This window comes from Peromyscus leucopus, chromosome 1 (genome assembly GCF_004664715.2).
Source record: "Peromyscus leucopus breed LL Stock chromosome 1, UCI_PerLeu_2.1, whole genome shotgun sequence".
Lineage (NCBI taxonomy): Eukaryota > Metazoa > Chordata > Mammalia > Rodentia > Cricetidae > Peromyscus > Peromyscus leucopus.
Window position 1 is genome coordinate 54,948,329 of NC_051063.1, and position 27,103 is coordinate 54,975,431.

A 27,103-nucleotide genomic window follows, 5' to 3' on the forward strand; every position below is an offset into this window, starting at 1 on the left:
TTTCATTGCCCTCAAAAGATACCGTACACCCTCCACTTGTCACCCTCAAACTTCCCGCCGCCCCCTAGATAGCCACGAATCTGCATCTGCCTCTCTAGAGTTATGTGTTCTGGGCAGTCATAAAGATGGAGTCAGATAAGATGGTCCTTCATGGCCAGCTTCTCTGTCTCTTCAGGATTCTTTGGTAGAGTAACATGTATTAGTGCTTCCTTTCTTCTTATTATGGTCAACTCATATTACCTTGCGTTGTTAGGCCACATTTGACAGCTGATAGACATTTGAGTTGTTTCCCCTCTAGCATTGAGGATTATGCTTCTGTGACCATTAATGCACAGGGATTTGTGTGGACATGTGTTCTCCTTCCTCATGGGCATATGCCTAGGAATTACTGGGACTCCTAGTCTTTGGAAAATGTATAGCTCTTCAGACCTGTTTTCATTAGAACTGTGCACTTTGTATTCAGCCCAGACACCTGTGCAGAGTCTGTGTAACTGCTATTGCTTCGCACCTTGTTTGAACCATTGTGTACAGGAGAGCAGAGCAGGGCAGACTGCTGCACTACACAGACCCAGTCATTCAATTCGTTTGTTGAGTAGTGATTTACTGAGCACTGACTATAGTTCAGTCCGTCAGGTGTTGCGATATGATGTGCCAGAATAAAGGATATTATAGGCCAGTCTTCATGGGCTTCCAATCTCACTAGGCACAACGATAAACAAATGTAAAGAATGAATAGTAGAGGTTGATGCTAAGAACTGAGTGACGAGGAAGACTGAAGTGGTCAGACCATGTGCTCCTGCAGCTGAGAGGCAGCATTCTCACAGTGTGAACAGGGCTGTCAAGAGACAAGGTCTCCCACCATGATGGGGGGAGGGGGCGGTAAGAGGCTCCGCTAGATTACTAATGGGAGTTAATGGGGTTTGGTGGTGCTGATGAGATACAGCTCTGGTCCTGAGCTCTGATGTGGACAGGATCTTAGCCCTGAATCTTGTGTTGTGTGCCTTTGCAATGAAGCTGGTTGTGATGCCCTCTCCTGCCTTCTTCCTCCTGTTTTATGATTCTTTGCATGCCTGCCAGTCTGGTGGAGTCTGCCCCTGCACCCAACGTCTTGCAGTTTTTTCAGAACTGAGGGTAATGGTAGACAGAACTGGAGGGGCGGCCTGTAAAGGCGTGTCTGTTTCCACCCTGCAGCCCGCCTTGGGACACCTTGATTCCAAGCCCAGCAGTAAATCCAACATGCTGCGGGGCCGCAACTCAGCCACCTCTGCTGACGAGCAGCCCCATATTGGCAACTACCGGCTCCTTAAGACCATTGGCAAGGGTAACTTTGCCAAGGTGAAGTTGGCCCGGCACATCCTGACGGGGAAAGAGGTGAGCACTGGGGTTGGGGCCATGGCAGCAGCTGCCATCCTGTTGACACTGCCAACAGGCAGTGCTGAGACTGTCCCCACAGCCAGCCTCTTGTTTCTCTGCAGAAGTGAGATCTGATAGGTATGCTAGGAGCCAAGCATGAACAGGAGTAGGAAACCAATGGAGAAAGTAACCTCAAGTTCTGGTTTAGCCTGGTCAAGGAAGTGATCTTAGGCTTTTGTCTCATGTTCAGGTAGCTGTGAAGATCATTGACAAGACTCAGCTGAACTCCTCCAGCCTTCAGAAAGTAAGTGCCCAGTACCTCCCCTCCCTTTCTGAGTCTCCCTTTGATGAGTGATCTGCTGACCCCATAAGACCACTACCTTAAAACTTTCTCTCTTCAGACCAGGCAGTAGTGGTTCATGCCCTTAATCCCAGCACTCGGGAGGCAGAGGCAGGCAGATCTCTGAGTTTCAAGGCCAGCCTGGTCTACAGAGTGAGTTCCAGGACAGCCAGGGCTATACCGAGAAACCCTGTCTCAAAACAAACAAACAAAAAACCAAAGAATTTCTCCCCCTCCCCTATGCCTCTGGTTGGATTTCCTGTGTCAACTCCACCCAGTAGGCCTCCTGTCCACAGGCACAGGCTCTTCTGAAGTCTGCCCCTTTCCAGCCACTTGGCCCTACCTGTCTGACCTACTTCCTGATCATGTTATCTCCTGGCCTGTGTCCAGCTCTCTGTAAAAACACACATCTGTAGCATTACTAGAAGTACATGAAGCTACACCAAGTGGTCCAGTGGCATACCGCTAGAAGTTCAGGGAGGAAAAAGTAGAACCTGCCTCTGGGTTCTTTGCCAGCTCCATTTCAGAGAAGAAATACGGAAGACTAAGTGACAGGGTGCACAGATTCAAGGCACCCCTCGTTATCCCTGATCGCTAGGCTTTCTTACTGGATACTCATTTGGGGAGTGTGCACCTTTTCCTAGATGAAGTTGAACTGCCTTGTTAACTGGGGTCTTCTTTAGATTGTAGGAGAATCCCCAAGTAGGGACATAAACCCTGTATCAAAGAAACTTTAAGGTATGATGTGTGTGAGAAAAGAAAGGGCGACTTTGAGTACAGAGGGAGTCGCTTGCAAGTGACTGACAGAATTGGAAGCACACTGTCCCCCTCATTTTTCTGAGCTAAGGTATTTAGGAGAAGGGGGCTCCAGATTGGCAAAATAAATCGGCCCCTGCCCAGGTTAGTCAAATTTCCCTTGGCTTTCCCACTGTAGCTGACCCCTGCTTACTTTTTTCTAAAACCTGGTTCTTTGTCTGTTATGGCCAAGGGATTTTTTTATGAACATATTACAGTGGCTGAATTGGAGGGACAGGACCATGTAAATAGCCACAGGATGGGAGACAGAGGATGAGGAGCCAGGGACTGTTGTGGAGGGAGCTGCTCCCAGAATTAGGGAGGGACTTCCCCTGGTGTGTAGCTGAGAATAGGCTTGAACTCCTGTTCCTCCTGCCTCTACCCCCAAGGGCAGAAAGACAGCCCTTTAAAAAGCCTTGTTATGCGCTTTCTTAGCAAGGCCAATCTCATTCTGGCCATTCACTCTGTTTACATTTCTTCTTAGCAGTGCTCCCTAAAGTTTGAGTTTTTGAAGACATTGGCCCTTCAGGGTTTTAGACAAGCCCAGAAAGCTCCAGGCTGTCCCAGAAGAGTGCTCCTCCAGACCAAAGGATATGCTTGGGAGTGGGATGGTGGTAATGGCTCTGGCCACCAGTGCAGATCTGCCCCCAGTGGTCACCTCTGAGATGGTGGTCAGGAGCCTTTGCTTTTTCACCATCATAACCAGTGGATGAAGAAAGAGCAAGAAAGCCTGGGAGCTGATGAGGGAGGTTGGATCAGACCCCTTTCGTTCCAGTCCATGAAAGCTCTGGGACGCCGCTAAAGGGGAAAACCATTTTTACTATATCCTATGAACTACATTCTGGGTTAGGACTCCAGATAAACCCCCACCACCCAAAAACAAACAAACAAACCCAGTTCATGTATAAGTGTTGAGGCCTGGGAAGTTGCAAAACCTTTCTTTCAGTTTTCTGGCCCCCACAGGGAGGAAAAGTTGGTTTCTGTCATCCTCTGTATGGAAATGTATGGTTTGGAGCCCTGATTTTGTTTCACAAAGAGAGCGTGAGTGTGTGGAGGTGGATTTGATTAAAATTGGCACCAGCTATATATAGGAGTGGTTTCTACTGTCGCTACCTCAGAGGCTCAGGAGAGAAAGGCCTCCCCCCCAGTGCAGGCCCTCTGACATCTAGATGACACGGTGACCCTTTGGAGCGCCTCTCTAGTCACCAGGGCCAGCTCAAAGGTTTAGACTGTGAGCTGGCAGAGGAGCTCAATGGTGACTACTCAAGTATTCAAAGACTCAGGCTCTGCTCCTGCAGAGGCACTGAACTGCTGTCTGGAGGCTGGGTGTAGATGGGGATGGAAGAGGGCACAGTCTGAGCACTGGGGTGGTGAGCTGGCTCTGCTCCAGCTTCCCTCTCGGCTCTTCCCCTCTCTTTGTGGGTTTGGGTTTGGTTTCTTGGGGGGCGGGGGTCTGTTTTAAAAAGAAGAAAGAAACCTCACTGGGGCTCTAGGGGACCTGTTACGTTCATCAAGCAGGCATGATGGACCCTTGTGCTTCTCTTCCAGCTATTCCGAGAAGTAAGAATAATGAAGGTTTTGAATCATCCCAACATAGGTGAGAAGTATTGTCATCTCTTCTTCCTCCCCCTCAGCAAGGCTCCACATGCCCGCATCTACACACGCATCCTTTCCACATCACATTGCCTTGTGGATGAGTCTGTCCTGAAGGGTGTCAGACTCTGCTTTCTGGAGCTCAGCTCACAGTTCAGCTGCCTCCTGGCATTGTGGGCTGCCCTGAGTCATTTGGGTGGTTCACGGGGTCCTTAGCATGTCTGGACACAGAGGGTTTGACGTGTGCCCCCTGAGTCCCAACACAGCCCTTGGTCTTGCAGTTAAGTTATTTGAAGTGATCGAAACCGAGAAGACACTCTACCTTGTCATGGAGTATGCCAGTGGCGGTAGGTCTGATGCTGCCTCGTGCTATTACTTCCCCTCCGTCTTCCCCCTCCCTGTTCCTGCCCACACCCTCCACTCCCAACCTACTCACTGTGCTCTCCCGTCTCATCTCTTGCAGGAGAAGTATTTGATTACCTGGTGGCCCATGGCAGGATGAAAGAAAAAGAAGCCAGAGCCAAATTCCGCCAGGTGGGTGTCTTTCCACCCTTAGCTATAGGCCCAGCTCTCCCTTTTGGGGTTTGGCACAGGAGAGGGGCTGCCTGAGCAGGTGGCCTTAAAGAAGGGGGTACTTTGAGCTCTGCTTGGTAACTTCAAAATAGGTCGTTAGTGACAACTCCGTCAATCCCCGCGGCTCACTCTCAGACCCCCAAGCTAACCCTTCTTCCTTCCTTTCAGATAGTGTCTGCTGTGCAGTACTGTCACCAGAAGTTTATTGTTCATAGAGATCTAAAGGTAAGGTGTGTTCGTATCTCCTGTGCCTTCCTGTGGGTCTGGCTGTTCTCCTTCAGTCAAGCTCTGAGTATTCCAGAAACTCCAGCCATTGACTTTTACTTTTTTAGATGGCCTGGAAGTTTTTAGGGATGGCCTTGTACCCAGACTTAGGCCCCCATCATAGCACCATCAAGTATAGAGTCTTTGCCCTTGCCAGGTATGGCGGGAAGACGCCAGGCTTTCCTGGTCCTTCAGGCATCCTGGTGGCTGACCTAGGAAAGGGTGTGAATGTGACTGATATCACAGCTGCTCTCTAGACATACACACATTATCTCTGTTACCAAGGTATTCATATTTGTACTGCCTGTGCGTCTCCTCATTGCTAAAAGAACTTGCAGGCATGACCAAGAAGCATGGGCCCACTCTGAAGCCTTGTTCAGCTTCCAGGGTCCCTAGGCCTACAGATCCCAGCTTCATGCCTTCCTCCTATCCAGCCTGGAAAGTTCTGAAACTAGACATGACTTGCTGGTGGATCTCCCATTGCCCTTGACCCTGCCCTGCATGGATGCCATAGGGTTCTCTACCTGGGCTCTGACGCTTACCATCTTACCTCTCAGGCAGAAAACCTACTCTTGGATGCTGATATGAACATCAAGATTGCAGACTTTGGCTTTAGCAACGAATTCACCTTTGGGAACAAGCTGGATACTTTCTGTGGCAGTCCTCCTTATGCTGCCCCAGAACTCTTCCAGGGCAAAAAATATGATGGTCCCGAAGTGGACGTGTGGAGCCTGGGAGTCATCCTCTATACACTGGTCAGCGGATCCCTGCCTTTTGATGGACAGAACCTCAAGGTGGAGTGCAGTGCAACCTTAGATCATTTTACTTTTCATCTCTTGTTGGCCTCTGGTCTTATCTCTACCCTCTCAATAACTTTCTACTTGTCCACATTTTTCTCAAGTCACAGCTTCAGAGAAAGGCCCGCTGAGAAAAAAAGCAGTTAAATGGTCTTCCCTGCTGGATATAGTAGCACATGCCTGTAATTTCAGCAGTGGAGAGGCCAGGGCAAGAAGATTCAGAATTTCATGCCAGCCTGGGCTGGAGAGTGACAGATCTCAAAAACAAACCAAAAGGGGCTAGCCAGGTGGGTTGGTGGATAAAGGTTGATTCCCCAGTAGATGGAGAGAACCTGACCTGCTGCAAGTTGTCCTTTGACTTCCACTCACACTGTATCGCACACACACCCTGGCCACAAAATAAACATTATTTTTCTTTTTTAAAAAAAAAAAGGTCTTAGAGTCTCGATCCTGTCTTGGAAGAGACAGTGTGTGCCCACCCCTCTGAAGCACTCTAAAGAGGTGCATGGTGTGTAGGGAGGGCTTGGTTGCCTCGCTTGTGAGTTGCTGTGACCCAGGCTTTCTGCATCCTGTTTTCCAATGTCTGCTTCTCTGGATCCTGGATGTGAGACTTGTTCCCTTGGCCTGGGGTGACTTACATTTTCTAACCACAGGAGCTACGGGAGCGGGTACTGAGGGGAAAATACCGAATTCCGTTCTACATGTCCACGGACTGTGAAAACCTGCTTAAGAAATTTCTCATACTCAATCCTAGTAAGAGAGGCACTTTAGAGGTGAGCAGCAGAGAACCCAGCTGACCAGAAGTCCCGGGGCTTCCGTGGAGACCCAGTGCTGAGTTTCCTCCACCTCTGTACTTTGCCCTTCCCTCTCTTCCCAGCAAATTATGAAAGATCGGTGGATGAACGTGGGGCACGAGGACGATGAGCTAAAGCCTTATGTGGAACCACTCCCTGACTACAAGGACCCCCGGCGGACAGGTGAGGCTGTGCTGGCTGGGAGCTGGAGCCTGCCCACAGATGGAGACCAGCCTTAACTGTCCTCCCCTCCCCCAACCACCAGAGTTGATGGTGTCAATGGGTTACACACGGGAAGAGATCCAGGACTCGCTGGTGGGCCAGAGGTACAACGAAGTGATGGCCACCTATCTGCTTCTGGGCTACAAGAGCTCTGAGGTGCGTGCTTTCCCTTCTCAGGCCCTGACCTGCCTGCCACCTGGGCTGCGGGTGGCACCCAGCCTTTAGCCCCTGATGAGGACAGAAGCCCGTGTCTTAAATACACATCCCCTCTGCTTAATTAACATGAGGCCTCCGCCATGGTGGATGAGGCCCTTAGTGAAAGAGGAGGAGGTGGGGCCAGGCCAGGCCTGGGCTCTGAGGGGTGAGTTGAGGTGGCTCATTGTGTTGATTAGAAAGGACTGAGGTGGTCTGGCTGGAAGTTCTGTGTAGGGCCCACTATCTGTCTGTCTGTCTGGAAGTGTCCATCTCTAGGTTTCTGTGTGTATCTATGTCTGTTTTACAGAAAGCTTCCCCAGTGGATCTGGATATGTTTCTTTGTGTCACAGGTCTGTCTTGGCTATGGATCTGGAAGCTTTAGGATTGTTCTTTTGCCAGTTTGGGTTCTAAGTGCCCACCTGTACTCACAGCCTCCTGCCCTGGTGGTGGTGGGGTCTCTCTTGGTTATCACTTTAACCTGTTTTAGAGGTACCTCCATGACACCTGGTACGAGCCCCAGTTTCTCTGTGGGAAGGGATGGGTCTCTTAGTCTGAATGTGTGTGTTCTTGTGGGTGTCTACGTCTCTGGGTATGCAGGCATGAGTAGCCCTCTCTGAGGAAATGGTGACTTTGTGGGGTGTGTCTTTGGTGTGTGTGTTCTGTCTGTGTCAGAGCATGTGTGATCAAAGGCACCTGTCTATATTAGTCATGTAGGATGAAGTCTGTGTTAGGGCAGGGTGGACCATGCAAGCATGTCCATCTGGAGGAATCTCCTCAGGACTTGGACTCTCCTTTGAAGCCGTGTTTTCTGTTCTTGCAGCTGGAAGGTGACACCATCACTCTGAAGCCCCGGCCTTCAGCCGATCTGACCAACAGTAGTGCCCCATCTCCATCCCACAAGGTTCAGCGTAGTGTCTCTGCCAACCCTAAGCAGCGACGCTCCAGCGACCAGGGTATGTGCTCTTGGGAATTGCTTGTTAGGGACAGCTTTCTCCTGGGGCTTTGGGTAACAGCTACATTTCAGTCCTGGTTCAGCTCCTTCATAATAGCTTGGCCATGGGCAGGTTAATAACGTGCCTCCACTTCTGTGAAATGGGACTGTGATGGTAAGAAAGGGCCAGGCGCACAGTGGGTCTTCGGACAGACTACTACTCTTACACATTTCCCATGTGCTGCCTCTCCATAGCTGTCCCTGCCATTCCCACCTCGAATTCCTACTCTAAGAAGCCTCAGAGTAACAATGCAGAAACTAAGCGGCCTGAGGAAGAGACAGGGCGGAAAGCCAGCAGCACCGCCAAAGTGCCTGCCAGCCCTCTGCCTGGCCTGGAGAGGAAGAAGACCACTCCTACCCCCTCCACAGTAAGCCTTGAGCTAACCCCCCAGTCCTGGTCTCCGTCCTGTCCTCTGGTCTTCCTTGTTGAGGCCTGGCCCTTGGCTGTCCTTGAGCTTACTGTAGAAAGTAGGCTACCGAGCAGCTTGGGACAGGGCATCCAGTGGTCCTGGGGAACGACATTGGCTCCTGTGAGACAGTTGTTGCCCTCCATTCCTCACAGAACAGCGTCCTCTCCACCAGCACAAACCGAAGCAGGAACTCCCCACTTTTGGACAGGGCCAGCCTTGGCCAGTCCTCTGTCCAGAATGGTAAAGACAGGTGAGTACCTGGACTGCCTGCCGTGCTCTTGGGGGCCACTTCTCACAGTGGGCAGTGATTCCTGTCAGTAGCCTCCTCTGCTGCCTCTCCAGAGCAGTGTCCCTGGAGTCCTGTCCTGGCCCTGTCCAGTCTAGCCATCCACCTCCCTGCTCCATGCCATCCCTCCTGTCCTCCTCTGCTCCTTGACATTTGCCAAGCCTAGGGTGCCAGTGAGCAGCTCATCGGTCCTCCTGCTTCTTCCCCACACAAAGTCTAGAATTGCCCATCTCTCTAGGTACCTTCTGGCTTTGGGTGTGGGGTCCCAGCTGAGGACAGGACTCCCCAGTGAGGGCCTTCTTGTGGCCTCAGAAACAGAGTTCCCTCCTTGCCTGCCACCTTGCTTGGTGTCTTACATTCCTGGTCCCACCGCTTTTGAGACTAATGGAAGTTTCTCCTCAGCAGTATTCTATTCTTGTATGGAGGGAAAATCCTTGTTCTCACATTTCCTCGGAGACCTGTGTGGCCTCAAGATGGTGGCCTCTTGTCAGCTTCCCTCATTTTTGGTTTTCTCTTCCCAGGCTCTGGCCTCCCTGGCTGTTCACTCACCTTGTCCTCCACTTCTAATGGCTCCTTAGCTCTCCCTGGCCTGGAGCCGTTCCCTGGGCCTGACCTGCATCCGCTGAGGCTACAGCTCTGACCCCTGCCCTTGCTTCCTAACCCAGGCTCTTATCTCACCCTTAATCCGGGCCTCTCCGCTGCTTTTGTCTCCTAGCCTAACCATGCCAGGGTCCCGGGCCTCCACGGCTTCTGCTTCTGCCGCAGTCTCTGCGGCCCGGCCCCGCCAGCACCAGAAATCCATGTCTGCCTCCGTACACCCCAACAAGGCCTCTGGGTTGCCCCCCACGGAGAGTAACTGTGAGGTGCCTCGGCCCAGGCAAGTGTGCTGGGGTAGCTAAATGCACTTGTCCCCAGCCTGTCCCACCCCTGCCCTAGAGTATCTTCCCCCCTAGGGGACCTGCTGCCTTTTTGCCATCTTAGCAACAGCCAGGAACTGGAGGACACAGACGGTAGTAATTCCTCTTCCTACTCCAGCCCCTCAGAACAGGCGCACAGGAAGCTGTCCTGAGCTCCAGAGGGAAGAAGGCTCTTTGTCCTATTCTGAACCTTCTTAGCTTTCCTTAGGGACAGTCAGCTCTTGAGGGTTCTCGTTGTCCCCACTCAGGTCCACATCAACTCTCAGCCTGTACTGCTTGCATACATGGGTCCTCCTTGTCTCCCTTCCCTCCTCCCCAGACCATCTCACTGCTGTCCTCAGTGGTCAGTCCTTTCCTTCTGTGTCCTCTGTGATGGCTGCTTCTGCCCCGGCCTCCCCGCGTCCCCGTCCCCGGGCCTGCATGTGCTCAGTACCGTGGCCCCTGTACCGACGCGTGCCTTTGCCCTGCCTCTCTTCCCACAGCACAGCCCCCCAGCGTGTCCCTGTCGCCTCCCCCTCCGCCCACAACATCAGCAGCAGTGGTGGAGCCCCAGACCGAACTAATTTCCCCCGGGGTGTGTCCAGTCGAAGCACCTTCCATGCTGGGCAGCTCCGACAGGTGCGGGACCAGCAGAACCTGCCCTACGGTGTGACCCCAGCTTCTCCCTCTGGCCATAGCCAGGGCCGGCGGGGGGCCTCTGGCAGCATCTTCAGCAAGTTCACCTCCAAGTTTGTCCGCAGGTGAGAGGGGCTGGGGCCAGGCCTTCCCGCTTGCATGGGGCTTGGGGTGGGGACAGCAGAGCTGGGGTTGGGGCCTCAGCAGAACTAAGAAACAGGGTTGTTCTCAACATCTCACGCACCTAGACTCATCCTCTTAGGCCTTTCCCCAGCTCTTCTCAGGCACCCCTAATTCGATGGCCCCAAGCAGATGGGCGATGCCGCCTCCTCTCTAGGGGAGTGTGAACTCAGATGCTAAAATAAAAGCCCCCTCTTCTCTCCTGGGTTCCCATGGAAACTTATATTTGGTGACGCAGCTGCAAAGTCATGAGGCATGAGCCAGGCTGGGTTGACAAGATTTTCCTAGTCTATTCTTGCCCCTTTGACCTCCTTCCCTGTTCTCCCTCCCCCAGGTAGATTGTGTCTGGCTCTAACTATGTTCTTCTGCCCCAGGGCTTCCCAGGGCAAAGCCCATAAATGAAATGGCTGCTGAGGGCTGCAGTGGCCTCTCCTGCAGCGCCAGGGTTCCAGTGCCTTCCTGGCCTAGACCCAGGTGGGGAATCTCTTCATGAGGCTTCTCAAGCCTGAGCCCCATCCATCCCAGATGAGCGGCCTAAGGTGGCTCAGCCATGGGATCTCCTGGGGTACTCTGTCCCTATTCAACCCTGGAGTCCAAACTGTTCAGAACCAGGTGGGGCTTTGGAGAGCAAACCCCTCCACCCCTGCTGCTTGTCCCTCACCCATCCGAGCCACCAGACACAGGCGAGGCCGCAAGGCGAACAGAGCTGAAGTCCAGGACTCTGGTCTCGCTGAGCGGCTCTTCTAAGACTGGGGAGACCCTTGAGCCTGGAAAGCCTGCTCCCACCTGCTTATCCACACCGTCTTGTTGGTTTTTTGTTTTTTGTTTGTTTGTTTGATTGTTTTTTTTATTTCTTTTTTTATTTTGTCTTTTTTTGTTTGTTTTTTTTTTTAGAAATCTGTCTTTCAGGTTTGCCAGAAGGTAGGCGTTGAGCCCACTCTTTGTGTGTGTGTCGGTCTGTCTGTCTGTCTGTCTGTCTGTCTGTCTTTGTCCAGCCTCTGTCACTAACTCCCCTGTTGGCTGATGCTTCCTGTCTTTCTACCTTGTGTATATGGACTTCCTGTCTGCTATCTTAAAGGGATGAAGACTTCTCTGTTGGGGTCTTAGCCCTAAGCTGACCGTCCTGCACCTTCACACTGGCAGGACTTGGACTACACGTTCTGAGAGGACATTTGAGTCCCTCAGAGCAGATGGCTCTGAAAGCGAGGGGCCTCTCTTGGTCTGCAGGCGCATGTCCTCAGGAGAGGAGAGGAGACCTCAGGGACTGTCCCTTTAAGATGGTGTCCTACCCACCCAGGTCTGGTCACCTTGGGCTCCCTTTCTGGTCCTTTCCCTGTTGTGTGCATGTGCTCCGAGTCACCTCACGGGGTTGAGGCACATCTGGAATGAGGTTTCATTTGGGGTGTCCTGGGCTTGCTGAACCTCAGGGCTGTGACTATCTCCCCTGGACTATGGCATGACAGGACTGTGGAGTACTGCAGGGACATTAGGGTCCCTTGGCTAGCCTGACTCCTCCAGGCCCCGAAGCCTTTGCCTCATAGATGTAGTACAGCGCCCCCTTCTGGTAGGTGCTGCAGAACTGACCCAGCCCACCCTGGCACAGCATCTGGGCGCTTACGCTGCTCTCCTCTGGGCTGTTTCCTCCAGATGTCGCCTGAGCCTGCCAAAGAGCCAGGAGCTGGATATTCTCAGGCAGGGGTCACTCTGCCGCCAGGCCCTGGTGAAACAGCAGGAGGCCCACACCCTGCTCCTGCATCTCCCTTCCTGGGATAGAGCCTGGCTTGTTCAGCCTGGCCATGTCCTCTGCAGGCCTAGGTACGCCAGGTACTGAGCTGCAGACTGAGGGCCAGATTGGGAGCTCTGGATTTGCCTGGCAGGTGCCTTGGCTCCCCAGATGAAGGCGAGATGGGCCAGATGGGATCTTGAGACATCCCTACCCACCCACCCACCTCACCCCAGCTCACTGCATGGCTGGCAGGGCCTGCCCCCTAGGGGCCTGGAGAGAGCAGCCGGAGCCCTGTTCTTTGCACTCGGGCCCTGCTCACAGTGTGCTCGTTGGCATCCGTGTCCTGTGTCTTCTGCTCCTTTTACATGTGCTGCTGCTGCTCTCCCCTCTTTCTTGTCCCTCCTCTCTCTCCCCTGCAGCCCCCAGAACCCCAGCTCCAGACACTCATCTTCCTGGCAGGAGCTGGAGAAGCCGCTCAGCGGGGCCAGAGCTCTTTCTCACCTCCCTAGGGCCCTGCCCAGCCCTTGCCTTATGTGAGCAGCCAGCCTGGCAGCCAGCAGTAGGGGAACTAGCAACACAGTGGCCTTGCCCATTGGGCCACAGGCACCTCCCCCCGGTGTCTACCTAACAGCTCCAGGTTCTGACACAGTGAACCTCTAAGAGGCTTTCACAGCCCCTCTTCTATCATCATTCTGACGCCCTGGTTATTGGCACAAAAATTTGCTCCCAGCCCTGATTCCAGCAGCGATCTTGAGCCTGACTGTGGGCAGGAAGGGGAGCTACTGGTGCTGGGCTGTGTGCTGCGTACATGTGCCTGCACAACCACACCCCACCCTCCTCCCCCAGAGCTGGGGCTCCTTCCACCAGCACAGATGTCTGGGACTGTGGGGAGGGACAGCCCCCTGCTGGGGTTCCCTGTCAGAGGGGGCAGTCAGGCTGCCTGTGTGAGGCGCTGCCGAGCCATGCTGGCCTATAGATGACTGGCAAGTAGCTTTCGGGTTTGGGTCCTGCCCCCCGACTGGTGGCATGTCCCCAGACCCAACCTCGCCTGGGTCTGCAGGGTGGAAGGAGCGAGAGATCCCAGACTAAACTCTCCCTCGCTCTGTTTTTTGAGGAACCTGAATGAACCTGAAAGCAAAGACCGAGTGGAGACGCTCAGGTGAGAGGGCCGGAGCCAGCACGACTGGCCCTGCCCAAGCCACCGGGCTTGTCACAGCCTCCTGCTCCTCTCTCCTGCCACTGGCTCTTTCTCTGGCGATTCTGCTCTGCCTCCCTCTCGGGGGCTCCCTTTCCTAGGAGAATTTCCCTTTCCCACGCCTACCTGCAGTGGTTCTGGGCCCTGCTCAGGTCCTGGTGCCTTACGGGACCAGAGCCCTGACGGGGCAGGGTGCTCCAGGTTCCCACCCTTCCTGGCCCTGCTGCTCAGCCTCGTCATCCTCATGGAGGACAGTCTGCTTGGTGCTGCTCAGTGCACTTGTTTCCTGCCTGATCCCCCAATGAAAAGAACCAGTTAACAGCATGGAACTGTCACCCTGCCCTAGCTGGGCTCTTCTCACCCCTGCATCCTGAGAGACGAGCCAGCGGCCTCCCATGTCCCGTGTGCCAGGACAAGGGACTGCTGCCCCCTCTTCCAGCTGTGGCTGCTGCACCCCTTCCTGCTTTCCTCTCTGGCCTCGGGGCCTGTCTGCCAGGGTGGTTCTCTCCCGGGTGGGATGCCTCAGCCTCCATCTTACGCCTCCCTCTGCCCTCTCCACAGACCCCACGTGGTAGGCGGTGGAGGCAATGACAAGGAGAAAGAAGAGTTTCGGGAGGCCAAGCCTCGTTCCCTGCGCTTCACCTGGAGCATGAAGACCACGAGCTCTATGGAGCCCAACGAGATGATGCGGGAGATCCGCAAGGTGCTGGACGCCAACAGCTGCCAGAGCGAGCTGCACGAGCGGTACATGCTGCTGTGCATGCACGGCACGCCAGGCCACGAGAACTTTGTGCAGTGGGAGATGGAGGTGTGCAAACTGCCGCGGCTATCTCTCAACGGTGTTCGGTTTAAGCGGATATCGGGCACCTCCATGGCCTTCAAAAACATTGCCTCCAAAATAGCCAACGAACTGAAGCTTTAACAGGCTGTCGGGAGGGGGAGCAGCAGAGACCCACCGGTGGACTTGGCTGCTTGGGCCAACCCTGCATCCCCTGGAGAGACTGCGGGGTGAATTGGTGTGTCTCCCTGCTGGCACTTGTCCCCTTCCAGGCCCTTCTCAGTCTTTTCTTCCATGTTGTGGGGGAAGGGAAATGGTTCTTCCTCCCTCACATTCACCCCTGCCCGGAAGTCCCTCCTTCCCCTCTTCCCCTACAGGAGGCAAAGGAAGGGGAAGGTGGGGGGCAGGGCTCCCCCTCGGTACTGCGGTTGCACAGAGTATTTCGCCTAAACCAAGAAAATTTTTATTACCAAAAAGAAAAAAAAGAAAAAAAAATCCCAGCGGCCACCTTTCCTCCCTGCCCCATTGGGACAGTCAAGACTGGATCTGTGGGGCTCCTGGGAGGGTGGCTCAGGGCTGGAACACTCTCAGGCAAGAGTGGTGGAGTTCCCTGGCAGGCCCTCCGCCAGGCCCACTTTGGGCTTCTCCCCTCTCCCCACTTCTTCCCCTCCAAGCACCCACCAGAGGTGGCCTTCCCTGCCCCCAGGCCCTTGGGCTACAGGCCTTTCCGCTGGGGCCCAGTGGGGTACCGCACAGCCTTGGCGAGGGTGGGCGGTGGGACCCTGGCTCCCTCCATACCATACCCTCTGCTCTCCTTCCCCAGAGCTGGGCATTTCTTTCCGTGAGCTGCTGTGGGGATCTTCGTTCCCCTCCTCAGAAGTCTGTGCCATCTCCCACCTTGCCGGCGGAAGGCGGGGCTGACCCCAGTACTGGGAGAGGGAAGGGGGCTGGGCCATGGGCTCTCCGCCCCCAGGGGGCCGCTTGGGAACAGGGACACAGGCTTCTCCGTTCTGGGCGTCTTTGTCTGAAAGCACAGCCCCTCACCACCACCCCCCGACTGCTTCCCCACCTTGGCATTAATCCGGGCACCGTCCTCATCCCTCAGCCTTGCCTTTTCTTCCTGGCGCTGCTGCCCTCCTCTCAGGAGACTGCCCAGGGCCTCCACGGCCGCCTGGCGGAAGGCTGGATTGGGCAGCAGGTCCAGGAGTCTCTGTCCTCCATAGGTGGGGCAAAGTGACTCCCGCTTGCCAACCCCCAAGGCCAGTGTGTGAATGGTGGCTCTAGGCGCTTGGCTGGTGGTGGCCACTGCACCCCTTAATTTATTTCTCTGCTGTTTTTCTTGAGAAATTGGGGGAGTCTTACAGAGGCACCCCTGCCCTCACCTGAGTTGTACATTTTTTTTGTGATGGGTTTTATTTTTTATTTTATTATTATTATTTTTTTTTTTGATTTACGATGACTCCACTCCCAGCCCCAGTGTCGTGTGTCACCCCCCTCCCACTCGGTCATCACCTTGGCTCCCAGACCAGGCCAGACTCGGCCACATGTTGAGTCCTTGGGTTCCAGGAAGGGACCTTGCCAACCTCAACCCTCCAGCCCCATGCTCCACTGGCTGTCTCAGACCAAGGGCTCCTCCTCCTTCCCCCTCTTGCCCTATGGAACAGCCCGGGTGCTCCAAGGGGGCCAGGAGGGCATGGCTTGGCTCCCAGCAAATGGGGTGGGGGCCGGGGCACCCAGGCAAGGTGGCCCCTCCCTGCCTCGCCCCCTCTTCCTCTACCCTGCACTTAGTTTCTCCTCTGGATCAAACACGTAATAAAGAGAATGTTTGGAATCTGAGCTGCCACCTCCTGTTTCTTCTCCCTGCCGGCAAGGACTCAGTGCCCGCCCCTGGGCAAGATGTGGCCCTAGCCTGCCTGCCTTGCAGGAGATAACTGGTTACTGTCTTGGTCCTGGGGGAGGCCAAATGCTGGATGGCCAGTTCCCTTCCACCCTCACAAAGACACGAAGAAAAATACATTAAGAGGTTGCATTTATTTCTTTTTTAAAAATGTTGAAAAATAAACCCATGTCTGTGTTAAGTCCCCGACCCTCCTTTCTCCAAGCTTGGGGGTGGACAAAGTGGGCCCCTTACAGCTGCTCAACGTTCTCCCTACCGGGTCTCTGCCATCCCCACCCCAGCCCCTCCCCACTGCACCTGACTTATTGCTAAAAGGAGGGAAAGGTGAGTGAGGCCAGCTAACACCCAACTGTCCTCTTCCCCCACCCCATGCTAAAGTCACCACCCCCACACAAAGGGTAGGCCCAGAGGCCAGGCCCTCGGCAGGCAGGCAGGCAAGGAGGCAGCCATTCCAGTCACAGCCAGGAAGCAGAGTCCCTGCAGGCCCTGAGCTCTAGCCCCTGGCTGGGGGTTGACAAGCTCAGCTGCCAGGAACGCATGCAGAACCCACAGGTCCAAGCTGTGCCAGCTGGCAGCTCTGGGTCTTTGAAAGACCTGGCAAAAGCCCTAGTCCCTTCTGTCCTTAGTGATGCTAGAGATATCCAGCCAAGGGGTTCAGGAGCCTCTGGGCAGTGAAGGATCCAGGGCTCAAATTGAGGGTGCAGGGGGCTCCAAGGGGGCTCCAATCAGGGTAGGTGGAGGCTGAGGACCAGGGCGGGCACTGTGGCGAGAGGCAGCCAGGGCAGGGCGGATGAGAGGTGGTGGGGGCTGGTTGGGGGCCAGCCGGGGCTGCAGGAAGCGGCCCTGTTGCAGGGGAGGTGGCTGGCGGAGCAATGTGGGAGCTGTGGGCAGAGGTGGCCTCAGCAGTGGAGGTGGCTGGGAAAGCGAGGTAGGTGGCGGAGGCGGGGGCGGTGCAGGGGGTGCTGATCGGGCTACTGATGTTGAGACAGATGTAATCTGGACCTGGGGGGAGAGAAAAGGGTGAGGAGGCCGCTCCTGCACATGCTTGGCAGCCCTCGAGATGTCCCTCTCCTCTGAAGACTGAGCCCCCTGCTTCTCACCTCATCATCTTCTTCTAGGGCTGGGGCTGGGGCTGGCACAGGAGCCCCTCGCCTGGCCTCTTCCATGGGGACTGGAGCTGCAGGGGCGCCATCCTGCTCAGCCTCCCACTCCTGCAGCACCTCCTCCAGGTTGAAGCGGCGCCGGTAGCTCACAAAGAAGGTCTTCACTTGGGTCAGAGTCTTGTTCCCAATCACCTCCGCAATAGCTCCAAAGTCTTTACCATATCTACGAATAGCTGTGAGGATCAAAAAGGGCAGCAGACTGTTAAGTGGCCCCCAGAACTACTTACTTCCCCTCCACTTCAACTCCTGGAAAGGTAAGAGGTCTCTAGGGTTCTCAGTTCCTCGCCACTGCCTGACCCACCTTGTACAGCCAGAAGTTGCTCATCTGTGGTCCAGCGGGAATTGAACTTGGTATTGGCCTAAAAAGCAAGGAATATAAATAACCATTATACTGAAACTATGTAAAGGGAGAGAGGGGATAGGGAGATGGTCCAGCAGTTAAGAGCACTAGCTCTCCAGGAGAGAACCTGTCGTCAGTTCCCAGCACCTACATGGAGGCTCACAACCCTCTGAAACTCCAGCTCTAGGGTATCTGGTGCCCTCTTCTGGCCTCCATGGACAGCAGGTACACATGTGGTACACTTACAAACACACACTCATACATATGAATAGAAATAACCTTTAAAAGTACGCCGGGCAGTGGTGGTGCACACCTTTAATCCTAGCACTTGGGAGGCAGAGACAGGTGGATCTCTGATTTTGAGGCCAGCCTGGTCTACAGAGTGAGTTCCAGGACAGCCAAGGGTACACACAGAAAACCTGTCTCAAAAAAACTAAACATAAATTAATTAATTAAAATATGTATGTGGAGGCTGGTTAGATGTCTCAGCAGGTAAGGCTTCTTCCATCAAACCTGATGACCTGAGTTTGATCCCCAGGATCCACAACATGGAAAGAGAACCAACTCCTGCAAATTATCCCTCCAACCTCCACACATGCACTATGACAGGTCCCGCCACCCCATCTGAGTCCACCCCACCCAAGTTAATAAATGTGAAACGTATGCTTCCACAGGGCGGTGGTGGCACTCGCCTTTAATCCCAGCACTCAAGAGGCAGAGACTGGTGGATCCCTGTGAGTTCGAGGCCAGCCTGGTCTATAGAGCGAGATCCCGGACAGGCTCCAAAAACTACATAGAGAAACCGTCTCAGGGAAAAAAAAAAAACCAAAAAAAAAAAAAAGTATGCTTCCTAGGCAAACCCCCTCCTCATTTCTGTCCTGCCTTTAGGGAAAACCTCCTTTTGTACTCAATAAACAACGTAACAGCCTTACCTCAGGGGGGCGGAGAGGGTCGATGCCACCCTCCAGTGCTTGTCGGAGGCTGCTGTTGGTCTGCTTCATGCTCTGAACCTAGGTCAAGAAGGAGAAAGGAGCATGGACCTCTGCATCCTAGGAAGGACCGCCCCCTCCCCCAGGCCCTTCCTCCCCCAGTAGAGCACTGGGGACTCCCCCCACCATGCAGTCCATTCCTCCTTCACAGGTGTAGGACACTGGTGGTTTGCTCATGCTGGTGAGACATTTTTGTTTGATTGGGTTTTGTTTTGTTTTTTGTCTTTTTGGTTTTTTTGAGGGAACCACAGCCCAGGCTGGCCTCAAACTTGCTATAGAGCTGAGAACTCCTAATTCTCCTGCCTCTGCCTCCCAAGTGCTGGGATTACTAGTGCTTGCCACAGCACCCAGCTTTCTTATTTGAGACCAAGTCGTGCGGCTTGCCGAGGGGTGGGAAAGACAGGTGAAAGCACTTGCCTCAAAGCCCGATGACTTAAGTTTGATCCTCAGAACTCACGTAAAGGGGGAAGGGAAGAACCACGTGAGCACATGGCACCTGTGCCCATATACATATCAAATACACATACACACATACATACGTCTTGCACACCCTTAAAAGGTACTTGTCACCAATCCTGACCCAAGTCTGGTTCCCAGGACCTAACGAGTAGAGAGAACCAACTCCCCAAGTTGTTTGACCTACACTATGGTACGTGGGAGCCCCGGCCCCACACACAAAATAAACACAAAATAAATGAGGTAAGGTCTCACATATCCCCCAGATAGCCTCAAATTCACTATGTAGCCAAGGGTAGCCACCTGCCTATGTTTAAAGTCTACAAGAGCTAGAGAGTAGTAGTTCAGTTGGTATTGCTTGCCCAGCATGCATGATCCCCAGTACTTCATAAATAGAGCATGATGGTACATGCCTGTAATCCTAGCACTGGGGGTGGGGGGTGGAGGCAGGAGAGTCAGAAACTCAAAGTTATCCTCTGTTACAGAGCAAGTTTGAGACTAGCCTGGAATACATGAGACCCTGTTCCCCACTCCCCCCAAAGAAGGCCAGGGAGCTGGCCAGACGGGCAGGTAAAAGTACTAAAAGTACTTGCTACAAAGCCTGACAACCTGAGTTTGCTACCCAGAACTCATGAAAAGGCAGAAAGAACGAACCACGTGAACACCAAGGCACAAGTGCCATGCACCTATCACACGTACATGTGCATGCCTACACACACACACACACACACACACCAGAAAAGAATGTCAAGTTATCCTGGATCCCTGACAGTGGGACAGAGCCAAGCTCAGCCCCCACCGCTTCCCTTACACCAACACAGGTCTCAGGAGCTGATGATCCCCTCTGCATGGCCCCCTTTCCTTGGGCCCCCACCTGGCGCTTAAGAGAGATGAGCTGTGAGTCGAGACCTCGGAGTGTGAGGTTAGCAAGGTCTGGGCTTCCTGATACTGCAGTGAGGCCTTCAGGACTCAGGTACATGCCCTTGGGCGGACGTCTCCGAGTTCGAAGTGGGTGGTGGCGGTACTGAGACACCTGAACCTCCTTCTTCCCAGGACCGGGCCGTGCATTCAGAGGTCGAGATGGCAGAGGCTGAAGGGAAATAAAGAACACTGTGTATGTCTGAGGCCGAGTTGAGGGATGATGGCCAGGGCAGAGCAGCTAGGGACCTCACCTCTCGCTTGGGGTCTCCAGTGTCTGGCTCCCCCTCACTCACAGCTCCTCGCCCCTCTTCAAGCTCATCACTGCTGACACAGGGCCAGGGAGAAAAATGAGGGGAAGGCCCAACCCAAAACAGTCATCCCCCTGCCCCTACCAACAACCCCCACCCCCACCTGTCTTCTTTGTCCTTGCGGCCACCCAGCCGCCTGGCCTGCCTGTCCATCACACTAGTTCGACTTCGGGTCTTCTTCCAAGAGTAGTAATACTTCACCAGGCTGGGGATCAGCTTGTCAGGGAGCTGGGGAGGCAAGGCCAGAAACAGGAGTCCACCTGAGACTCTGGCCCCAGGTAAGCTGTTTGGGACTGAAGGGCTGAGGAGCACTGGATGGGCCACGGACGCCGAGTCTTACCATCTGCTGGATCCGCTGGAAGCACTTGCCATGGAACCCAAAGGCCTGTTCGAAGAGCACCTTGTCCTCCACGGTCCACTCATCGGGGAAGGGGGTGAAGTTGGCCAGGTCAGCCAGGGACTTCTCCACATCGTGCTTGTGCCACAGAAGCATGCCCAGTGCCTGGCCCAGGACAGAAGCAGCTCAGGTCCGGCCACCCCAGGACTGCTCTACCCAGTCCCACGCCCACCCCTCAGGGCCTCCGGCTCACCTGCTCAATGTTGTAGCCATGCTTCTCCTTGGCCATGGCAATGTACTTGTCAACTGCAGGGGGAAGGAGTGGGGTCACAGAGGGTAAGCCCCCAAAGCAAGGACCACTGGTCAGCCTACTGCCCCCTTCTGTATCTCGTCCAGGCTGGTCTCAAGCTCCTAGGCTACGGCAACGCGCCTACCACAGACTTCCACGTAGAAGGCCCACTTCTAAGGAAGAGCTGGCCCGGGGAGAGCAGGGCTCCTGCTCCCAAGACTGAGCCTGAGCACGGCCCCCCCCACTCACGTTTGGCATCCGACACACAGTGGTTGGGTGACCACACCAGCATCCCCTTCAGCTCCTTGTTGCTATAGCGCGCTGGACTCTCTGAAAGTCAGAAGAGCAGAATTGGCTTTTGTGGCACTCACCGGAACAGGAGACCACTGGGCCACACTGTCAGCTGGGAGGTGAGGCCCAGGAGGGAAGGAGGAGCAGAGATCCAGACAGGAAGGCAGAGCAGGAAAAGTAACAGTGCCACGGGGGCCACCCACCCCGCCCACCGCCTGTCCCTCAAGCAGGAGCCAGCCAAGAGTTCCCAGGTGGGGCTGCAGGCCAAGCCATCAGCCTCCACCCCTCCCTCCACGTCTGTCCTGCCACTCACCAGGCTTGCACTCCGGAATTACTGCTTGGTAATTGGTTCCAACACGGATCATGCTGTCTGTGGAGCCAGGGGAGGCAGTCAAGACTCCAGAGAAGTGGGGGGAGGATATGGCGGGGGAGGTAGCTGATCTAGAGTTCTCCTTTCTGACCACTCAGGGCCCCCACCACCCAGGAGACTCACTTTTCCCTGATGGTCCCCCCAGCAACCCTCCAAGGCGGAGGGGACTGGGAGAAAGACCCTGCCTAGTCATGGCCATGGGGGGAGGGGGGAGAGGAGGACAGTTTAAAGCCCAGGCCAGAGCAAAGTGCTTTGTTCTGGCTGGGGGGTGGAGGCTTGGAGGGCTACCCCTAGACCTGGAGTGGTCCCTGCAGGGAACCTGGGGCTCCTCCCCACCACATGAGCTTCACAGCTCCGCATGGAGGTGTCTTTCCAGCCCCTGGCCCAATCAGACCTCAGTCCCTGGCAAGGTGGCAAGGTATGAGGGACCCAATCCATCCAAGAGAGGCACCTTAAGCTCCCTCAGCGACTGAGGGCAAAGGGGAGGTGGGTGGCCAGCGGCCCAGGCTGTAGATTCCCCCATGCCGGCAGCCCCAAGCATGAGAAAGCAAAGGCTGCAATTCAGGAGCGGCAGAAACCATCTGTGGTTTGCAACTCTCCCCCTCCCCACCTTCCGTGTCCCCTCCCCGGACCAGCGCGCCTTTAACCCTAGGCCACCGGGCTCACCGTGCGAGTGCTCCTCCTCGCTGCTGTCATCCTCCGAGTGCGGCTGTCCGCCGTTGGGTGCCGTCTTGGCCCGACTTCGGGACAGGATCCCGGAGCCCGCACTGGGCTTCTCCATCACCGAGGGCATTACCCCGCCCGGCTGCCCCGGGGGGGCGCGGGAGCCTTTGGAGAGCGTCGGAGCTTGCCGCGCTTGCCTCGAGTGCCGCACCCGGCCCGGCCTGGAGAGGTCGCCACTGAGGCTACGAGAGGCGGGAGGTCAGCGTGGCTAGGGTCCGAGAGGTCGGGGCCCCGGAGGGCTGCCCTAGCGCTCACTGCGACCCCCACGGGCGAGGACGGCAGAAAAGTTTGTGAAGAAGTGGGGGTACGTGGAGGACGGCGCGGCCGGGGGGCACGCTCGCTCCGTGCGCCCCTCGGGGTCGGGGCTCCCCCGGGAGGAATCGGGGCGCGCTGCCCTCGGGGAGCCCCGGAGCCGCGCCGCGCGCCTGCCCACGCCGCTCGGCCGGCGAGGGCTGCCTCGCCGTGGCCGCCGCTGCGGGCTCCGCGCCCTCGGCTGTGAGCCGAGGATGCCCGGTCCCCAGTGGGGGAATCCTGCCCAGCCGGACCCCACGGCAGCCACGCCAGCTCGCGGGGGCCCTGGCGGCGGGACGGCGCGCACGGCGTGCGGCGCTGGAGCAGAGTTGCCGGGAGGCGGGCGGAGCGCAGCCGCGGGCGCCGCCTCGCACCCTCCCCGGCGCGCTCGCTCGCCCCGCCGCGCTCGCGCTACCGCCGCTCGCTCGCCCGCTCTCCGCCGCCGCTCGCTCCTCGCGCACACAATGAAGCTGCTGGCAGGGAAGTAGTGCCGGCTGCGGCCTCAGCACCCCTCCCCCAGTCGATGCCTCCGCCAGCTGAACATCTGGCCCTGGGGTGGGAGGGAGGGCCCGGGGGGCGGGGCCTAGGGCCGGGGCTAGACCTCCAGGGGGTGGGGTCAGGACCAGGATGGGGCCCGCGTACACCCCCCCCCGGGAGCGCCCCTCGTGTCTCTGAGCTCTCAGACTTTGCCCCCGTGGGTAGACCTCAGTGTCCCCCAGGAGAAGCCCCGGGGTCAGCCCCACCCACAATCACACCGTCTCCACACACTAGTGGGCTCCGATTACTGTGGTCTGCCCCGGGGGCCCAGAGGCCGCCTGTCCGCCCGCCCGGGTGGAGCCCAGCTTTTCCTTCCATTTCTCTTCCTGCCAAGGAACTCCCTGCCCCCCCCTTCCGCAGGGGGACCCCCCCCTTTCATGCGCCCTTGGGGGCCAAAGCGGATGGGAGGCCGGACAGGCGCGAGATGAATTTCTCCAAGAGCTACTGGGCCAGAACCTGACTTCTGCTGGATCTGTGGGTCCCCAGGGGTCACCCTTGTGTCTCTTAACTGCTGCAGTTTGCGCCCCAAATCAGTGGTGCCAAAGAGGACTGGGCATGAAAGCTATGAGGCAAGGTCTGGGTTGAAGGGGGCGAGCTCCCCACTGGATTCACTGTCACCCCAGCTGGAAGCAGCATCCCCCTCCCCCCGGACAGGCTTGGGCAGAGTGACAGACAGGGAAGCCGGTTGGGAGGCACAGACGGAGTTGGGGGAGGGGGTGGGCAGAGACTTTCAAAGCCAGACCCAGCCACCCTGCCAGGCACACAAAGAGCCAGCGCACTCACCGGCAGCTCGAAGCCTGCGAGCTGCGCCTGTGCCCGTCCCCGCCGCCTGGGGCACGTGCTGCAGCGCACACAGGCCGAAGCCCCCGCCCGCCGCCCCTCCCACGGGGAGCCCCGGACTCCTGGACACGCCTTACCCAGGCACACCCCGCTATGCCCAGATCGAGCCGAGCCTGCTCTCGCACCCTCCTCTCCCTTCCCTTCCTTGGCCACTCTGTAATCAGATTCCTAAATTTAGAAGCAGCCCTGGCCCCAACCGGGGATCCCCGCCCCCACCCACTGGCTGTGGCCGACTGGCCGGGGTCCTGTGGTCAGGCCACGACCTGGCTGGGGCGTCCTGTTCCTGGGGGTTCCTTGCCCGCGGCCGGCCGACAGAGGCAGACATGACCCCACCCGACTTCAGCACCATCGGGCCACATAGGGCCACCCAGTCAGCGGCCACGTTGCCCGCCACACCTCGGGCCCGAGTTATAGGGCCTTTTACCTCCCTTTTAATCATGAGCTGGGCACCAAGCCCCAGGATGGAGAGAGATCTGGGACAAAGGAAGAATGAATGAACCAGAGACGATCTGACCTGAAGGGGTCTGTTCCAAGAGCCAAAGCGACTTCTGGGAACCCCTAGAAATGAGTGGCAGGGGTCTCTACCTGTCCCCAACACCTCTACCCTTCAGGGAGATGTTCGTATTCCTATGCCTTTGCCTAGCTGGTAACCACTGTGCACACCACACTGTCCTATGATGGCGTCTTTCTTGCTTCTGGCGACCCTGAGTCAAGGCTTCCATTGGGTCCCCCATCTTCCACTGGTCTCCTTCCATACGTGAACCTAGGATGCTGGCCCAAGACCCTACCCCACCCCAGGCCGCAAGCACCATGCTTAGTTCTTGTCTCCTTCCTCCAGGGCTGGCCCACGTGCCCTGGCACAAGGCCTAGCAAGGAGCCCAAGCACTGGCTTCCTGTCTTGTCTACAGCCTCTTCTCCCATACACTAGGACCCAATTCTGTTCCCGTTTATCCCTGGAGCCAGCTCTGACCCCCCACACCCACCCACACCCACACCCACACCCACGGAAGAGCCGACTCTGGGGTGGGGGCAGGGCGGGGAGGTTTTATTATTTATTTTTTGAGGTCCGGGTGCTGTCTGGAAGCCCTGATGTCGTGAGCTCTCTGCCAAAGAGGTGAGACACCGCACAGGGGGGGCGTCACAAGAGTTGAGGGACGATGGTGGGGGGCCACAGGGGGCAGAGAGGTGGCTGGCTCCAAATGATCAGTTTCAACCCCCCGAGCTGCAAGGGCTCAGGGGAGGGGCCTGGCCCCTCCCCTCCCACCTGCTGCAGCGCCCCCTCCCCAGCTGGCCCCCTCTTTTGTGCGAAGGCACACAAAGGACAAGGGGCCCTGGCCGGTCTGGCCATCTGCTCCTAGCAGCCTGGAAGCTCTTAAAGAGACAGCTCCCCCTCCCCGCAGCCCTAGGGCTGTGGGGTGTGGCTCTGCCTGGGGACCCAGTCACCGCAGTACCTACCCCAGGTCCCACCCACCTTCCTCTGGTTCCCCAAGTCCTAAGGTCAGGAATCTTCTTCCCTCAGATGTGGGGTGCAGAGGTGCCACGTGGCCAGGAATATGGGGTGTGATAAGGCAGAGAGGCAGCCAGAGACCAGCCCCTCCTCTCCTGCAGCCTGAGGAAAGCACAGAAGCAAGCTGCAAGAACCCGGTCCCTCACCTCCCTGAGGCCACCTGCGAGCTTGGCGGGAGCTCAGGTCTCCCGGGAATGCTCTCCCGCCATTTTGACGGATGAGCTTCCACTCTGGGCCCGCGGGGAGGGATGGTGAGCATAACAGTGCTCTGCCTTCTTCCCGGGGATGCAAGCCAGGGCACAGGCTGCCTCACAGACGCCCAAGCCCACAGTCAGCCTCATTTGTGCCCCTGCTCTCCCAGATGAGGGGACTGGGGCTCTGCTTGGCCTCTGCCTGAAGCTTGCCTCCATGGCCTGGGCCCTGAAAGGCTCCTGGGCCCTCAGATCCCCAGGAAGGTCTGCTCTGGCCCAGTCAGCCCAGAACAACTCATCTACCACTCAGTTCACAGACACAAACGTGCTTGATGGCTTGTCGTCTTGTTCACTGCTGTGTTCTTAGAGCCTAGCATACAGCAGGCACTCAGCATTCGCCGAGGAAAACAGCAGCTATCAGGAGCCCCAGCCCTTCCCCTTAGCTGGGCTCCGATGGGCTAGACCTGCTGGGCATCTTGCCTCCTCCCTCTTCAAGGTGAGGCAGAGGGACAGGGTTGAACAGGGATGGATGCTGGGGAAGAAAAGGAAGGGTGACCTTGGGTGAGCCACCGGGCCTCCCCTCCCCTCACAGGCGGGGCGGCTCCAGCCAATCCCTAATCTGCCAGCCCTGCCAGACAGACTGGGACTGTCCGGAGCAGAGGCTGGAGGCTGGCTGCTGTGGTGTGGTGCCTGGGACCCTCGCCAGGCCCTCCGTGGCCACAGCCAAGGGGCTAAACTTGGGAAGGGAGGCAGGCTGGTAGGTCCTGAGTGAAGGCAGGAGGTTGGGAGGATCCAGGCAGAAACCTGGAGTAGCCACGGGGACGGGGAAATGTCCCCTTTCGGAGGAGGCGGCTATGGGAGGCGTCCTGTGGAAGAAACAGGGAGTTCTCCCGAGCCCCCTCGGTGCTGCTCAGACAGGAATTCCTCCTTCGGAGCCCTCTGTGACCTCCCCATCCCTGAGCCGCATTGGTGATCAACACTCCCTCCAGCGACACCCACCCCACCCCCACCGTGCAAAAAAATGCTGAGAGTTCACAGGGGTGGCAATCCGGTGTTTGGCACCACCTCAGCTCGGATGCTAAAGGAGGCTCTGGGCCAAGCAGAAGTAGCGATGGAGTCTGCGAGTTGGATTCTAGGCTTCCTGACCCCCAGGGCCAGGGAAATCTGATACCTAGAGCCAAGCGTCTGGGGAGCTAAGAGCAAAGGGTTTGAGAGTCTGACAGACAGGAAAGCGACCGAGGCCTCCCAGACCACGGAAGAGGCAGCTTCCAGCTCCAGGAGGCTGCTTGGGTTCCAGAGGCTTTGAAAAGTGCATGGCCCCCCACCCTCACCTGGGCAACAGCTGCGCCCCCTGGCGGTGGCAGTCCAGACCCGAGGAGACCCACCTTGGCCAGGGCAGGAGTGTCCTCCCGAGGAGGCTAAGCCTGGTACCAGGAGGATCCAAGCTCCTGGACTGGGTACCTGGCCTTTGGTGCCCACCCACCTACCCTGGGTCATGAAAGTCACTGAACCTTAGATCCATCCGCAGTAAGTCCCACCCCAGGGCTACCCAGAACCTCTCAGACCAAAGCAAGCCAGGGAGCTCCAATCCAAGGTGACTCCCAGCTCTGTGTCTTGCTTACTGTGTGG

At 56.6% G+C, this 27,103-nt stretch overlaps 2 protein-coding genes across 11 annotated transcripts in view; one reads left to right on the top strand and one right to left on the bottom strand.

Annotated features, from left to right (window-relative positions):
* Mark2 (microtubule affinity regulating kinase 2) overlaps positions 1–15,860 on the top strand; it is a 64,708-nt gene extending 48,848 nt beyond the window's left edge. For 6 of the 10 annotated variants that reach the window (XM_037207668.1, XM_037207666.1, XM_028853793.2 and 3 more), the window contains 18 exons: positions 1,192–1,371; positions 1,604–1,657; positions 4,037–4,085; positions 4,363–4,428; positions 4,545–4,615; positions 4,823–4,879; positions 5,476–5,712; positions 6,369–6,488; positions 6,593–6,692; positions 6,775–6,887; positions 7,747–7,879; positions 8,113–8,285; positions 8,480–8,577; positions 9,329–9,490; positions 10,013–10,270; positions 11,220–11,246; positions 13,166–13,210; positions 13,808–15,860. In XM_037207668.1, the coding sequence (XP_037063563.1) occupies positions 1,237–1,371; positions 1,604–1,657; positions 4,037–4,085; positions 4,363–4,428; positions 4,545–4,615; positions 4,823–4,879; positions 5,476–5,712; positions 6,369–6,488; positions 6,593–6,692; positions 6,775–6,887; positions 7,747–7,879; positions 8,113–8,285; positions 8,480–8,577; positions 9,329–9,490; positions 10,013–10,270; positions 11,220–11,246; positions 13,166–13,210; positions 13,808–14,168 (2,259 nt within the window). In that variant the 5' untranslated portion in view covers positions 1,192–1,236 and the 3' untranslated portion in view covers positions 14,169–15,860. The remainder of the gene's footprint in view (positions 1–1,191; positions 1,372–1,603; positions 1,658–4,036; positions 4,086–4,362; positions 4,429–4,544; positions 4,616–4,822; positions 4,880–5,475; positions 5,713–6,368; positions 6,489–6,592; positions 6,693–6,774; positions 6,888–7,746; positions 7,880–8,112; positions 8,286–8,479; positions 8,578–9,328; positions 9,491–10,012; positions 10,271–11,219; positions 11,247–13,165; positions 13,211–13,807) is intronic. The other 4 variants (XM_028853794.2, XM_028853795.2, XM_028853796.2 and 1 more) reach the window with 3 other exon arrangements.
* A 176-nt stretch (positions 15,861–16,036) lies between these two features.
* Positions 16,037–22,860, bottom strand: Rcor2 (REST corepressor 2). The gene is made up of 12 exons (XM_028853798.2): positions 22,052–22,860; positions 21,329–21,385; positions 20,974–21,054; positions 20,689–20,741; positions 20,439–20,600; positions 20,202–20,326; positions 20,042–20,111; positions 19,744–19,959; positions 18,357–18,434; positions 17,386–17,443; positions 17,022–17,257; positions 16,037–16,923 (listed from the first exon to the last, which is right to left on the bottom strand). The coding sequence occupies exons 1-12, from the start codon at positions 22,176–22,178 to the stop codon at positions 16,609–16,611; spliced, it is 1,578 nt and encodes a 525-aa protein (XP_028709631.1). The 5' UTR covers positions 22,179–22,860; the 3' UTR covers positions 16,037–16,608.
* Positions 22,861–27,103: the final 4,243 nt, after the last annotated feature.

What these genes read in the sequence shown, in the direction of transcription:
- Rcor2 (XM_028853798.2), bottom strand. Translation starts at nt 22,178, where the DNA reads ATGCCCTCGGTGATGGAGAAGCCCAGTGCGGGCTCCGGGATCCTGTCC. An exon ending in AATTCCGGAGTGCAAGCCTG is followed by an intron (nt 21,055 to 21,328) that starts GTGAGTGGCAGG and finishes TCTGACTTTCAG; the next exon opens with AGAGTCCAGCGCGCTATAGC. An exon ending in TCATCTCTCTTAAGCGCCAG is followed by an intron (nt 18,435 to 19,743) that starts GTGGGGGCCCAA and finishes TTCTTGACCTAG; the next exon opens with GTTCAGAGCATGAAGCAGAC.